Consider the following 14671-nt stretch of genomic DNA (forward strand, 5'->3'; position numbering starts at 1 on the left):
AAGGATAATAACATTATAAATAATTAAAATATGTATAAATATATACAGAGTTAATACACTGTAATTGGCCAATTTGTATGTAAAGGTTTTCTAAGTTGTAAGACACCACAGAGGTGAAGTGTATTATTTATACAATATTTACAAACCTGGTAGTTAAGGGATAATAACATCAAATATAGTTGATTATATTATCTATATTAGTATAGGTGGCACAAATTTTTTTATGTTTGACAATGTTGATGGCTTTACTCAAATTGTAGCTGAGATGTGCTGGAGGATAAAGGCTATTTATCACTTTTTTGTATAGCATTCTGTTGTTATTGATTGTTATTTAATTATTGCTGCAGATGGTTGCTATCCTGATGCATTGTGCTAGTATAACTTTGGCATGCACTCCTTTAGATATACTGGAATATCTATGTGTCAAGGTGATTTTAAAATTAAATGCATCACGTTTGTTGTACAGGTTGATGGTTGCTTTGCTATTTATTTTACTTATACACACACACTTGGTAGGTTGTCTGACATGAAGACTGTTTCATCCGGTCTTAGTGCCTCTGGAGGGTCAGGATAAAATTCTGGAGGGTCAGTCCTACTGCAGCCAGATTAGGGGATAATAATCTGAGAAAACTGTGTTGGCCTGATTTAATATTAAAGTCTCCAGACACAAGTAATGTTGCTTCGGGGTGGCATTGGTTAATAATCCAGTTGGAGACCTTTGTAAAGTGTTCTTAACTGCGGGGAGGATGTAGATTGTGCACATATCAAGTCTGTGGCTTTGGATGCTGAGTGAAACTCTTGCAGCTTCAAACAGGTCTATTTTAGAGCGGCCGAGCTAATCAGTGAGAATTTTTGTGTTGAAGATGATGCCTTCACCACCACCAGTCGTCCGTTCCCTGGAGGCAAAAATGTCTGAGAAGCATGCAGGTTTAGAGAATGCGAAGTCCTCTTCATTGGAGAACAGCCATGTCTCTGTGATACCAAAGATGTCATGCAACCTTGACAAGAGAAGAATTTCCATTGTCTGAAGTTTATTCCTGAAGCCTATACCGTTTTTATAGAAAATCGTGCACATTAAACAAGTTTGGATGCATGTCCTTGTTGGAACTGTGATGGCCTTCACCAATCGTCTATGATTCGCTCAGAGGTAGTCCTCATTTCAGTCTTCGTATGTCTTCCCTCAAGCATGAGTGGCGGGTGATTATGTCGATGGCAAGCTTCTATGAGACTGTTCGGACCTTTACGAAGGTCCTGTTCAGTATAACCTGAATGTTTCTCCCTAAACGTAGACTTGATGGTGAGTCCGAGTTAGATTTTCCCTGCATTATTCGTGGTTTCATTCCGTTCAGGACACTGCATCCTGGTAGAGGGACGCTTTGAAGTGTAGAAGTATTTCACAAGTGCCCCTGCAGGCCAAGACGATGCAAGGCTGAGTAGTTAGTAGTTGGATTCTGTTGTAGTGATTTTGAATGATGTATAGTATGGTTGTTTGGTAGTAAGCCTGGTAACTTCTGTGTCTATTACAGAAAACTTCCAAAAATTAAAAAAAAAAATACAGAAAATTACATAAGATGGAATCTTATTTATAACAGTTTCGTGTTAAACACAATGAAAAGCCTTGGAAATGTCAACAGCAACTGCTTGAGTTTGACCAATCATTTCCATTAAATTTATCCAAAGAGGGACAACATAAACCAATACATCACCAATGGATCGACACTGACGGCATCCATATTAGTGATCTTCGATCTGGGAAAAAAAAAAAATATCATACTACCCTCCCGTCACACCTATTAACTCATCCACGTTATGAAAAGGGACCACAAAATTTCCTCACGTCATCGATGGGACCCAAACTAAGCTCTCTTCTAACCGGTGTGGGGTGGGCGGCAATGCTACCAAATGTCCTACCCAAGAGGGCGAGAAAATTTCCGTAGAAAAGAAACCATTATTAATCTATGCTCTGAAGTCAAGTCCCCAGAGCTGTCTTAGACGAATTCCTCACATGGATCTGGGTGGTGTGGAGGCCCAGGCCTATGCAGACGACTTGGTCTTGACCATCGAGGCTGACAGCAGATTCTCCCTAGAAATGCAAGCAAATGATGCCCTGCAAAAGCTGCTAGATTGGACGAAGCTACACTTGCTCAAACTAGCACCCGACAAGACAAAATCGGTGGCGATAAAAAGGTACGCTAGACTTAAGGAGACCACCACAAATTAAGAGTGAGAACAAAACAGTTAAGCTGTGCGAACAGATTAAATACCTAGGAATAATCCTAGACCGAAAATTAAATTTCAAGCCACACGTAGAATATATTAAACAAAAGATAAGAAGATACGCGGCCCTCGTCGCTAGAGTCACTCGCACGGACTGGGGACTCAGTCGTACTACCCTGTCTCTGTACTACAAAGCTCTATTCATCCCTGCCATCACATATGGCTTCTCTGTCTGGTACGCGAGGGCGGGACTACAAGTGAATAAACGGATCCTCGAAACCATTCAGAGGACCATCCTTCTTACCATGTCGAGAGCAACTAGAACGACTAGCACAGCTGCCCTCCAAGTCCTGGTAGGAGTTCTGCCCCTGGATCTCGAAGCTACCCGCTGTGGTCTGCTCTACCATCTTGCCAGAAACACATCGGCTACAATGTATGACCTCACCACTGACATCACTAATGACCGCAACTATGAGAAGAGAAGAATCACCTCGTCCAGATTTGGCAGAGGAGATGGAGCAACACAGAAAAAGGTGACAAGAAGATTCCTCCCCACTGTCACCAAGCTGTACCCTAAGGCGCCAATGTGGTTTCACCCTGGTCGAAATACCACCTTCCTCCTTACAGAACACGGCCCGTTTAAAGCTAAACTTCACCAACATGGCATCATAAATAACGCGGACTGTCCCTGTGGCAACCCGGAGTTCTGGAGACACTTAATGTTTGAGTGCGATTTGTATGACGACCTACGACTACGCCTAATAACGGCAAACCAACATATACCAGACAACCGAGAACCCAGACTGTTAGACACTCAAGAGGACTACAAGGCACTCAGTCAATATTGTTTGTTTGTTGTTTGGGTTTTAGGAGCATTAGCAACTAAGGCCATATTGCTCCGGGATATGCGGTGGTCATTCCCTGACCTTTCCGCATCCTCCGTATTTGGTGGTGACTCAGTCAATATGCCCAGAATCTATTTTCTAGATGGAAAACAATGATAGAAATACACCAAAGGCAACCCGACTAGAAAGAATGCAGGAGGTCAAACAAGAAAGAAAGACAAGACTTTTGGATGATCAGGATGGCCTACTGGCGACCGAAAACAGCAACCTCTTGTGCGGCTTTTTTTTTTTTTTTTTTTCGGGGAGAGGGGAGGGGGGTATTTGCTCTTCTCCTCTCCTCCCCATATTTTCACTGTCGTTGGGCATGCCCCACTGAAAATGGGGTTCACCTTCCTATCCGACCCCTCTTCTTCCCATTTCACCCCCCATCCTCACCCTTTCCCCCATCACTTTCTCTTGTACAACGACTGCCCCACATGTCCAAATTGAAATAACATCAAATTTTGCCCGACCTTTTAGGCTCTCTAGAAATAGTTCTTTCAGCGTAAAACCCCACGCAATGCAATTTTACTTAAATCAACAGCGATAGCTCCAATGATCTCGTACTTATATATGTATATCAATGCGAGGTCCTAGTCACCGAAATCCCAGGAAAGTAAGTGGCAGGACCTGCCAGAGTATAATTAGTCTCTTGGTACACCCGGCCGGCGTCCCCGTCGCTAGGTATGGTAACACCGGTTCCCACTGGGAGCCCGGCGGCCAACAGGCCGAATGAACAATGGGCACAACAAACTACATACTACATGACCCATACATTATTTTTAAACCTCTGACAGACAGGGTACTGTCACTCGATACATAGAACATACGCGGAGATGGGAGAAATCCCCGGAGCCGTCAGACCCTCAACATACCTATACCTATAATCCATTCACCTCGACCGTATACTTGGAAGTGCAGTTTGTGGGAAACTGATCAAGTATGTTGACACATACATATATCAGTGTGAGGTCATTAGTAATTGCAAAAATCTCAGCATCACGACTAATGGGTCCCAATGTGTAGACAATGGAAGCCAGCTGGAGTTGTGAACAATAAATTACTAAGGAAAATTTCCCAACTGTCAGTAAATGTTGATTGGAGAAAGTCAAGTTTCAAAGAAAGGAAGTCAAAGAATTCCAAGCGATTAGTGGGGTTGGAAAAACGACAGAGGCGACAGATGAATTTGATAGAATGCAGTGGAGAGATTTTAACCCGATATATTCGAAAGGAGATTTTTTTTTCCAAATTACTAAATGCCTGACAGGGGACATCAGAGCGGATATATGCGCAAATACTACCTTTGAAGCGAAAGGAATCCAACAGCGAATAATTAGGGCCACTGAAATGAGCACTGATTGAATCAACCCATAGTTGTGATTCTGTCAGAAGAACCATGTGGGACTTGACAGACTGTAAGTGGAAATGGTCGTCACTGAGATTGAAACTGAGAATGAGTATATTTGTGAAATGAATGAGGAAGTATTTCAGAGGTATAGATTCATTCGCGGGTAAGTTTCTTCTATTAGTTTGACTATTCCTGATGTTTTTAGTAGCAAAAAAAGGTGGAACAGACACGTTGTATGAGATAATAAAATTACACACTGCAAGAATATATCCAACTCCTGGACATAATGATCTCGTGAGAAGCACAACTATTAGAATCGCCGTCCTCCCCACACCAGGTGGAAAAGACGCGAGTTCGCGTCTCGAGGAATTTTTTTAATGGCCCTTTTCACAACGCGGTGGAGTTCTTCGATTTCAGGCGAGAGTAGCATGATTTTTCTTCCAGAAACTCCGTTTTTCTTTCTTTTTTATCCAGCAACGCAATTTGGTCTGAGTTGATGATTCGCCAGAAACCTAACAACAAACATAACGTGAACTCGACAATGTCCCCAGCAGACACACAACTCGGAACTCTACAATCCATATCTGTCAGACTAGGGGTAGCGGATCAGACTAGCTGATCCGGATACTTCTTAAAGATGTATGAATAGAGTTGGTCCTGTGAACTATACAGCGGGGGTTTGCGAACACCGTTTTAGACCTGAACACGCAATTATTTTAATAAATATTTTCAAGTATTGACACTTTAAATTAGTAGTGACATACTGATCTTGCAGGAAGTTCTTTATTTAATAACAATTCAATAATTTTGCAACCCACTGATGATGGAAATTTTGCTATTTTCAAGATAACTATATCCAAGATTGGTTCATTCCTAAGACTTAAAGTATAATTAATTGCATGGCTCTCATTTCAGATTGCTACCTTCTTTCATAGCTGTCATGCTTGGATTTTTCTTGGTACCATTGATGGTGTCTGGTCCACATCACCACATGTTGTTGGAGTGGCAACTTAATACGTGTTATACAAATTGGTGGACGAACCTTATTTTCATCAGTAACTTTTTTCCAGTGAGAGAAATGGTAAGTGATCGCTTATTAATAATTATTAATGATAATAATTTTTTTTTATACTATGGTAGAATTCGGAGTGATTCTTGTAGATTTTGCTTTGCTGAAATCAAATATGGTAGCCACATTGCTATCGCACCCATCAATTTTAAGGGAGAAGGGACTAGAGACAAAATATTTGTAGTAAAAAAGATTACATATATTAGAAAAAAAAAAGTTTCATACGCTACTAAATATTGAAGAATAGGTCTATTAACCTTATTCTATTAACAAAATGTTTATCTGATAAACACTTATTTTGTTGTGTTTTGTCTTTTATAATGATCCACTGGTGTCTCTCATACTAGATTCGAACATATTTGGACTCCATTTTGTCGGTATCTTTTTTTTCCATTTGAGAAATATCTTTATGAAACTTTTCACTCTGTTCATCGGAGACTGCTCCCAAGTTCTCATGAAAAAAAGTCTAAATGGGAATGCAGGAATTGAAGCTTTAACGACAGCCCTTGGTTTTCGGTCATTAACATACAATATTTGAACACTGATGGTGACAAGAACTTTTTAACACATATCTGGGTTTCTGAACATAATTCCAACGAGAATCTGTGGAAATTATTTCAGGGAGGAAACTGATATCGACCGGTGTTATTATTGATAATCTGAATGAGAATTCTTATTAATAATTAGCATTCGGAAAAAATCGTATCGTGTAAAATTTAGTACATTTTTATAAATATAACTATTTTTGTCTAATTCTATTATCGAAATCTACACTCTACGAACTGTTCAGGCATTTCATGATAATTTGGTAATCATTAATGCATTTCAATTAATCAAATCTTGATTCGTATTGTGGGTAAATAACATACCTATTACATTTCATTCGTTAGGCATATTAAACATGGTTTTCCTACCTCTAATAAATTCGATTAACGTGACATGACAGGTTTTAAAAGGGAAGAAAGGAAAGCAATCTGTCTCAACAGTACGCTTATTATGGTGTTGATAAATGTAGTCAGTTCTTGCCCTGGTTATTAGCCGTAGTAGTGATGTTTTATTACACAATTTAAAGTGTATCGTTGTTTTAGTTTATGGTCCTGAGAAGTGGTTCCGAAATTATCTGCTCAATCAAAATAGTGTATTTTCCATATGGAAATTAATATTTACTTTGAAGAGGTTTCTCTTGGATTTGAGTTTTCCTACCTTTTTCGTGGTAGGTTTGTTTCCCGATTCTGCTAAAGACCCTCCTTTTTACCTTGTAATTCGTGAAACTTTCTTGAATTGGGAACTTCATTCCCCGAAGGTTTTCCTCGTGATAATAAATAAGAGTCTGATTCCTTTCTAGAGCAGGAGTTTGGGCAACTTGCAGGAGTTTGTATTCTTTGCGGCTTCTCCTAGCGAGATAGGGCTGAGATATGCTAATGACAGCCTGAGGTGGTTTAGCAAGAATTCCCAGTCAATCAATTTTATTTTCTCGAAATCTTGGCTTCATTAATCCGCCGGTAACAGAGCAGACCTATCAGATGCCTAGCGCAAAAACGTTTTGCGTGTTAATTATTGATTTAAGATTAATGACTGAAACATATCTATTTTTACTCAAGTTGTTTTTGAAATATTTTTGCATTTTTCTCAAAGCGATAGTGTAAAGAATCTTGCAGATCACATTTCATGTTTGAAAACTTAATTTTAAAAAAAAGCATATATATACACACACACACACATATATGATTACAAATCAACCTAACAATCATATATAAAGATACTTTCTGTACCAAAGTACGCTGACTGTATTATTTGAGTTACAAAATTATACTGGAGCGTACATGAAATATCTATATTATAAAAAAAATATTCTACTACAGAACGTAATTTATATTCCACTAGCTCAAAAGAGGTATATCCTCCAAAATAAAATGGAATTACAAAATACTGACACAGTAAACCTTTTAAAACTCAGGCGCCCTCGGACATCGGGAGAAGTGTACCGATAAAAGAGAAACGGTAGTTGAGCAGTTTCAGAAAAGTACATTTCAATGAATATTAAACACAAACAACTGAATGCATTTATACCAGTAAGCTTTTACAGTGCTTCCGTATAAACCCTGCTGTGGATGGATTAAACCTGCTGTTCTTGCAGCCAGTAGATTAAAGCTGCACAGGCCTTTATTCTCACAACAGAATAAGCTTTCTATTTGAACAAGTTGTCCGGAAATTGCAATACTTTCAACAGACAGTTTTATCTATATTACAGCTTTCAAAACTGATTTCGTGTACCACATGGCAACATCAAACAACTTCTTTTACCATTGATTTGTCTGCGTGTCGTAGCTATAGATCACCGCCTGCAGATCTCGTGAGAGACCAATTAGGCCTTAAAGCTTTAAACAGTCTAATAGCAGTTTCATCTTTTAAATGAAAGGTCAATAACATTTTGGAGAGGGCACCTAGTTGAGAGTAGGGAAATACTACGGAAACTTTGTCAAGGCAGGTCAAGTTTGTTCTACTATGAGAATTAAGACCATTTTTTTTTTTGTCTCTGCATTTTAAATCTATCTGGCAGCAAAAAACAGTTTAGCGGAAGCTAGTCCTCCAAGAATCTTATAAAGAGCGAAATATCACCATTTTGCATGGATTCTTCAAGCAGAATGTAATCTTTGGCACAAGTGCCGGGTTTATTTCTTATTTCTGGAATTATTTATTTTATTTTATTTTTAATAAAATGTGCAGGCGGTTAAAGAATTTGATTGTAAAGTGTCGGATTTTATTTTAATAATATTCCAAGCATAGAATACGAAGTTAGTAAGCTAACTTCGTATTCTATGCTGACTTCGGCACTTTGTTGAATATTAAAAATTAGGATTATTTTGATCTTACAGATACCTACATTTCGAGATCGACCCTGTAGGCTGCTAACAAAAGTTTCAGGGCACATTGCGAAATATTGAACGAATAAATTAATTGCAATAAAAATGTTACAACGAAGTTTTAAATTTCTCCACATTGACGAGGAGTATACACGGAAGTTTATTTATTTTATTTGATCGTCCTTTGAAACAGCTGAGATGATAATCTTCTTCTACTTAAAGTGAGAATTTTTTCTTTTTCAGTGCCTGTCATATTGCTGGTACGTGTCCGTTGACTTTCAACTCTATGTCTTCATCCTGATTGTTTTTCTGCCACTATTCAGGTAGGCTTTATGTTCATATAACCATAAAATTTTCGCATTCCCCGTACTATTACATTCCCTAAAATCACCAGGGACGTGAACAAGAGGGTGAGGAAAAAAGTAGTGGTAACATGGTTGGATATCTACAACGGCTTTCTTCTTACAGAAGTGTTTGAAGACATGGAAATTCTCATGCTACAAAATGGGAATTTTGCTATTTAGAAGTACAACGCTCGTTGTAAGGTATCGAAACTACACTCACCAAGCAAGAACAATGTTCACAGCAAATTCGGAACCAAAGGAAGTTGGAAACACTGGCGAGACAGCATATTTTAAGATGAATCCCAGCGACTTTGACCTGTTCCAAAAAACAAAAGAATCTTTCTGAAACAGATATTTTTAAAGCACACAGCTGTTATGATGGGATTTTAGGAGCATCTGCGATTATGGCCATGTTGCTCCGTGTAAATTGTCTGTTCTGAGGTCTACTTTCTTTTTGCTGAACGAAAAACCATGCTTCCCTCGCCTGAGAACAAATAACTCAGCCACGTTGTTAAAATGATTCACAAAAATTCCTCCCATCATCGACAGGATTCGAACTGAAGTCTTTTCCACAAGAGTGGGGAGGACAGCGATCCAACCAGACGCTGCACACTAGAGCATAAAGCAAAGAACACATCGTAAATTCCCCACCTTTTTCTTGTTCATATCAATAAAATTGCAAAATGAATGAAATTTATGCACAATTCTTCGCAGGTACAGATAGAATTATATCGATGGTGATTATCGATAATCTGTACTTTCCTGATATTACTTGATACCACTACTTTCCTCCTCAGCCTTTGTAGAATTGTAATGCATTTCTAAAAATAAAAAAAAAAAAAATTTGGGAAATTTGCTTGAGCTTACATAAGAAATTGTACGATAAGCCGCTTTATAATGCCGATACATTTTCTATTTTAAAATATATGTATTCTTAAACTTCTTTAGCAATTTTTATAATTTAAAGGGTGAATCACTCATCAATTACTGCTATTTACCACTTATATTTCATTTTCAGCAGTTACACAGCAAAAATGGTATTACAACAGGTTTGGAAGACGTAGTGCTCATGAATGTCCTGCCCGAGGAGGAGTTAACTTTTGGATAATCAGGCCCTTTCAACATGCGATGCTTTCCACCATAGTATGCATAGTATTAGGGTCAGGCGCCACCTGTGGTTTCCCACATCTGCGCCATATGTTCGCTGTGAAGGAATACAGTACTACTGTAAATGCCAGAAAAGCGTTGTTGTGTTGTATATGACATATTGCGTTAGGTTCTGTTGTGTGTCCTGGCATTTGGCCGCAGGGTCCCTGGTGGGACTCGACGTTGCCCGCACACATCACTAGGAGGTAGCCAGTCTGCCCATTATTCTCTGGCTTGTCTCCGCCAGAGCTTCCTGGACGGAGAAAAAAAAAAAAAAAAAAAAAAAGGTAGAGTCGGGGAAGTACAGAGTGTACGCAAGAAAGGAGGGTATAGCTAGAAATATGGAGGATGTAGGCGAAGGTATCCTCCAGGTTATCAATGGAGCAATAAGCGCCATCAGTTCAAAAGGGGAACCCGGGAAGGACAATAAATAAGACAGCAAGAGAGCCGTGTGCAAATTGCCACTGAGGAATGAGGTGGTCCATACGCCAGTTGATCCTATTCAGGTTAAGATCGGTTGGCCAGTTAGGTTAGGATCAGATGTTTGGGTTGTTCCTATTTTGTGTTGGCAATAGGGTGCTCCGTCTTGTGAAGAGGGCTTGTGCAAACTTGGTAAACTCATAGTAGTAGTTTTCTTCTGTGATGAAAAAGTGTTCATTTCCTTGAGGGTTATCTTGTATACGAGTAAACAGGATGCTGCGGAGGTCCTCGTAGTGTTGACAGGTATATACTAGATGGTTCCAGTCTTCTATTTCACCACATGCACAGTAGGAGTTGTCAATGATTCCCATGGATGTTAATTTATGGTTTATTGATCCGTGTCCAGTAATGAGGTAGATGGTATAAAGACCAGGAGAAAACCAATTTGGAGATTTAGGAAATACGGCATTCACATAAGGTATAAATTTCTTGGTGATTGGGTCCTTGTCTGTAGCAGTCCATCTGTCCTGCCAGGTCTGAAGTAGTAGGATGGCAATTTTTTTTCTTTTCCTGCCTGATTTCATTCAGGTTATTGATGGAGTGTCGAAGGATAGTTGCTGGTATACCCCTGGATAGACAGTAGTGGAGGCTCCTTCGAATAACCTCCAGATCAAGCGGAAGGACGCCCGCAAGAACCTGAAGGGCTGGGTTGCTAACTGTGCAGCATGCCCTTGTAATAGTAAGAAGGATGGTGCGCTGGATGGTTCCCAGTTTACGTTTGTTGTTGTAAAGAGTTACCCTGCGAAACTAAACCCCTGATCCACACGTTATGAAGGGAAGGAAGATTGATTTGTACAGAATCTTAACAGAATTTTGTACAGAATTCTTTCCACCAATAGAAGAGGTAGCAATTCGCATTCGATAGACTTTATATTGTTTGTTATTTGGTTTTTAGGAGCATTAGCAACTAAGGCCATATTGCTCCGGGGATATGCGGTGGTCATTCCCTGACCTTTCCGCATTCTCCGTATTTGGTGGTCACCGGCTCGAACCCCGGTCTAATCAACGAGCGCGTGGTACGCACTGCTGCTCCTGCCTACTTGGCTACGGAGGCGCCGAATTTATATTAACAACTTCCGCCATGTATTTACCACCTCCTCAGGCAGACCTTGATCTAATTCTGCAGTTGCTTTTCGCCGTCTTAGTTCTGGGATTTTAATGGAATTAACACTCTGTCAGGTAGTTCCTATATAAATTAAGGGACGAGTCTTGGAGCATACACACACTGATAATGACCTCTCTGCTCTAAATGCGGGAACTGACACTTGTTCCTCATGCCTACTAGCACCTTTTTTGCTATTGATCATTCATATGCTGGTTTTCTCTCCTTCTTTCATTTGTTTGTGAGGTAGAGAAGAACCGGTAAGGATGTCATCCCCCCCCTTCCTTCAGCAGTCACATTGCATTTTGCGACACTTTTAATGGAGTGAATCATTTATATCCTCCATTTTAATATTCATTTTTAAGCTACTGGACTTTTTCGTCTCTATGTAATATCATAATGGGTATCCTTATGAGTATGTTCACAGGCATTATAATTTGGTTTTAAGTTTCAGAAGGCAAAGGGCGGCCGTAAATAATCATCTAATGTTCAACATTGACAGAATATTTGTATCGATCGGAGATTGTGAATATTCTATCAATGACTTAGAAACATTGAATATTTGTATAGTTCGTTAAACACTGGGTTAAGATATTGTTTTCCATGACACGTATGTACTATATATTTTGTAGAAATAATAATCTTTTATTACAGTAAATATAGGTTAGGTAAGCCCAATTCATCATCTGCATTCATTTATCCACAGTAACAATTGTGCTTAACTCTTAGCACCAAAATCACATACTCTAATTCTTTTAGAACACAACATGGCAAAATATGCTTCCACAAATAAAATAATAGCAAACAAAGACACGACACTCTAAATTCTAAGCGAAAACTGAAATAATACCAAGGACAGAATAAAATTACTATGGAAATCAACTGAAAACCAGAATGACGGACAGTAGAATTGCAATGCGACTCGTCACGTGATGACTATTGTTCTAAACAATTGTATTCAAATTAGTCAAACAATGTGTGAAAATTATTCAAAACTATCCGCCAGATGACTTTGATTCACACCCAAGCAATACATTACCATAAGATACGAAGTTATTCAGAGCTGAATATCTGCAAGTGTAATTACTGAAGGGAAAATTGGTCAACAGATGACCAGGCTGAATGGAATGCCTTTGAACATCTGTCAGTTTAATACAACATCCGTCATTCAGGAGCCTATCAATAATGCAGCTGAGCCCACAGAAAACGTTGTCTAATCAACTACAATTAAATCTTAAAAAATATCTACCAGGTTCCCACCTTCCTTGGTGGAATTCAGAATGCACAGCAGCAAAAACGGCCCAAAACAAAGCTTGTTGGGTATCTAAGATATCCCCAGAATGTAAACCTGCCAAAGCATGCTATATTCACCATCAGTGCTAAGGAATCATAGATCCCTTTGGTATCGATTATTATCCAGTTATCCAGCACAACTGTGGTTTGTGACAAAATCAGGAATTGCTGTTCGGTCTGTAACTGCACTGCGTTATTGCAGACCGAACGGCAGTAATTGTCAGGAGTTTATTTTGTCACTTCAAAATCTTACTCCTTTGATTTCCTTGAAGAGAAAAACCTTACGCAAGCAATTATCCTCAAATGTAAGAATTGTCAACCTTATGATGGGCCTTTCTCACCATTCGAGTTAAAAGCAGTTCTAACTCTTAAGGTAAGTGCTGTTGGACCAGATCTCATCCATTATGAAATGATTAGACATGTTTCAACAAATCCATGGATCAGCTGCTCTTTCTGTATAATAAACTCTTTGATCTTTGGCAAGAGGAAATATAATCCTTGTCTTTCCTATGCCAGGAACACATACATCCTGTGTGAGGTCTCTTGGCCACCAGAGAGCAGACAACAGCTGTTCCCTGGAACAACAACGTAGACGGAAGTGTAATATCTGTGGGTGAAAAAAAAAAAAAAAAAAAAAAAAACCTGACTATTACTATATATCAACTGCTTTCTTTTTTCTAATACCTTAATGCAAAACTTCTGAAAAGCGTTAAAGTCACTGAAGCAATTATTTTCGTCTACTAACCAAAGCTGAAATAATTTGGCTGTTAAAGGACCATGTCCCTTTAGTAGAGAGGTAGCCATTGCAGGAAAAACACACATTCTCTATTATTAGTAAACATAAGTTTTACATCAAGAATAAATAATCCGGTCCCCATCCCAGTTACGCTTTTCCATCTTGTCTGCCATATCTGATATAATTCATTAAAACTAATTTTCTCCGTTTTTAAACTATTTTCTAACTGCGCATTTATGCCCATTATGTTAATCGCTTTACCGTTTTTATGATGATACATTAATGCTGTGTTTATTATACATAAATCAAAGGGCAAGACCCCAGCAATCACTGTTCTGCATACACGATGCATAGCCAACCAAATTGCCCATTGTATTGAATGAAGTTTATTCATAAACCTAATCTCGATTACCCAGTTATACCAATCCCATGCACCGTATGTCATTATAGGCAGAATACTGCCTATAATGACATACAGTGCACTATAATATAACCCTAACGTCTTTTTACATTTTAACTTACCCCGATCTGCTCTAGTTAACCTCATTAATGCAGAGCAGAATGTTGTGATTTTATTAGACAATTGGTCCAGAATTGGCTAATAAAATCAGAATTCGTCCATTTTTGGTGGACGGTCATAGTTAAATGATCTCTTAAATTTATATTTTTAACAGATATACCTAACTTGTTAATTGATGTCCAGCCAATCAGGTCGACCAATATTATCCTCCCTATAGTTCCTAAATCCACTCTAGATATGTGGCCAGATCATTTGCATAAGCAATTCGATGACGGTGTTCATGACCCCGAGGGAGCCATTGATCCATTACTAGATTTCACAATGTTGAACCCAGGGCTGAACCCTATGGACACCCTCTTTATATCATTGCATCATAACTAGGATGATTTGCCTTCACAGACATTTCTGGATTAAAAAATAACTAGGTAAAACATTATATAACTGTCTGGAACAAATCATTTTCACCAAGGCACTTAGCACACTCTCCCACCACAATGAATCAAAGGTTCCGCCAAAATCCATGAACACCGTCAAAACATATATTTGTGGAAATTCTGCAGCAACTAATTACATCTTTGATGGCACCTTCCGCAAATTTCCCTTGTTTAAAACCATATTGGTTAGTGTCATCTGACCCATGTTGTTTAATTAACTCGTATATTAGTATT

The 14671-nt window shown here is 38.8% G+C and overlaps 1 protein-coding gene across 1 annotated transcript in view; it reads left to right on the forward strand.

Moving 5' to 3' along the window:
- LOC150087186 (nose resistant to fluoxetine protein 6-like) overlaps nt 1-14671 on the forward strand; it is a 95576-nt gene that overhangs the window by 56391 nt on the left and 24514 nt on the right. Inside the window, exons 9-10 of the mRNA XM_090372401.1 lie at nt 5365-5530; nt 8626-8705. Of these exons, the coding sequence (XP_090228527.1) occupies nt 5365-5530; nt 8626-8705 (246 nt within the window). The remainder of the gene's footprint in view (nt 1-5364; nt 5531-8625; nt 8706-14671) is intronic.

The sequence above is a fragment of the Mastigoproctus giganteus genome, chromosome 4, assembly GCF_048544385.1.
Source record: "Mastigoproctus giganteus isolate SK-2022 chromosome 4, ASM4854438v1, whole genome shotgun sequence".
Classification (NCBI taxonomy): Eukaryota; Metazoa; Arthropoda; class Arachnida; order Uropygi; family Thelyphonidae; genus Mastigoproctus; species Mastigoproctus giganteus.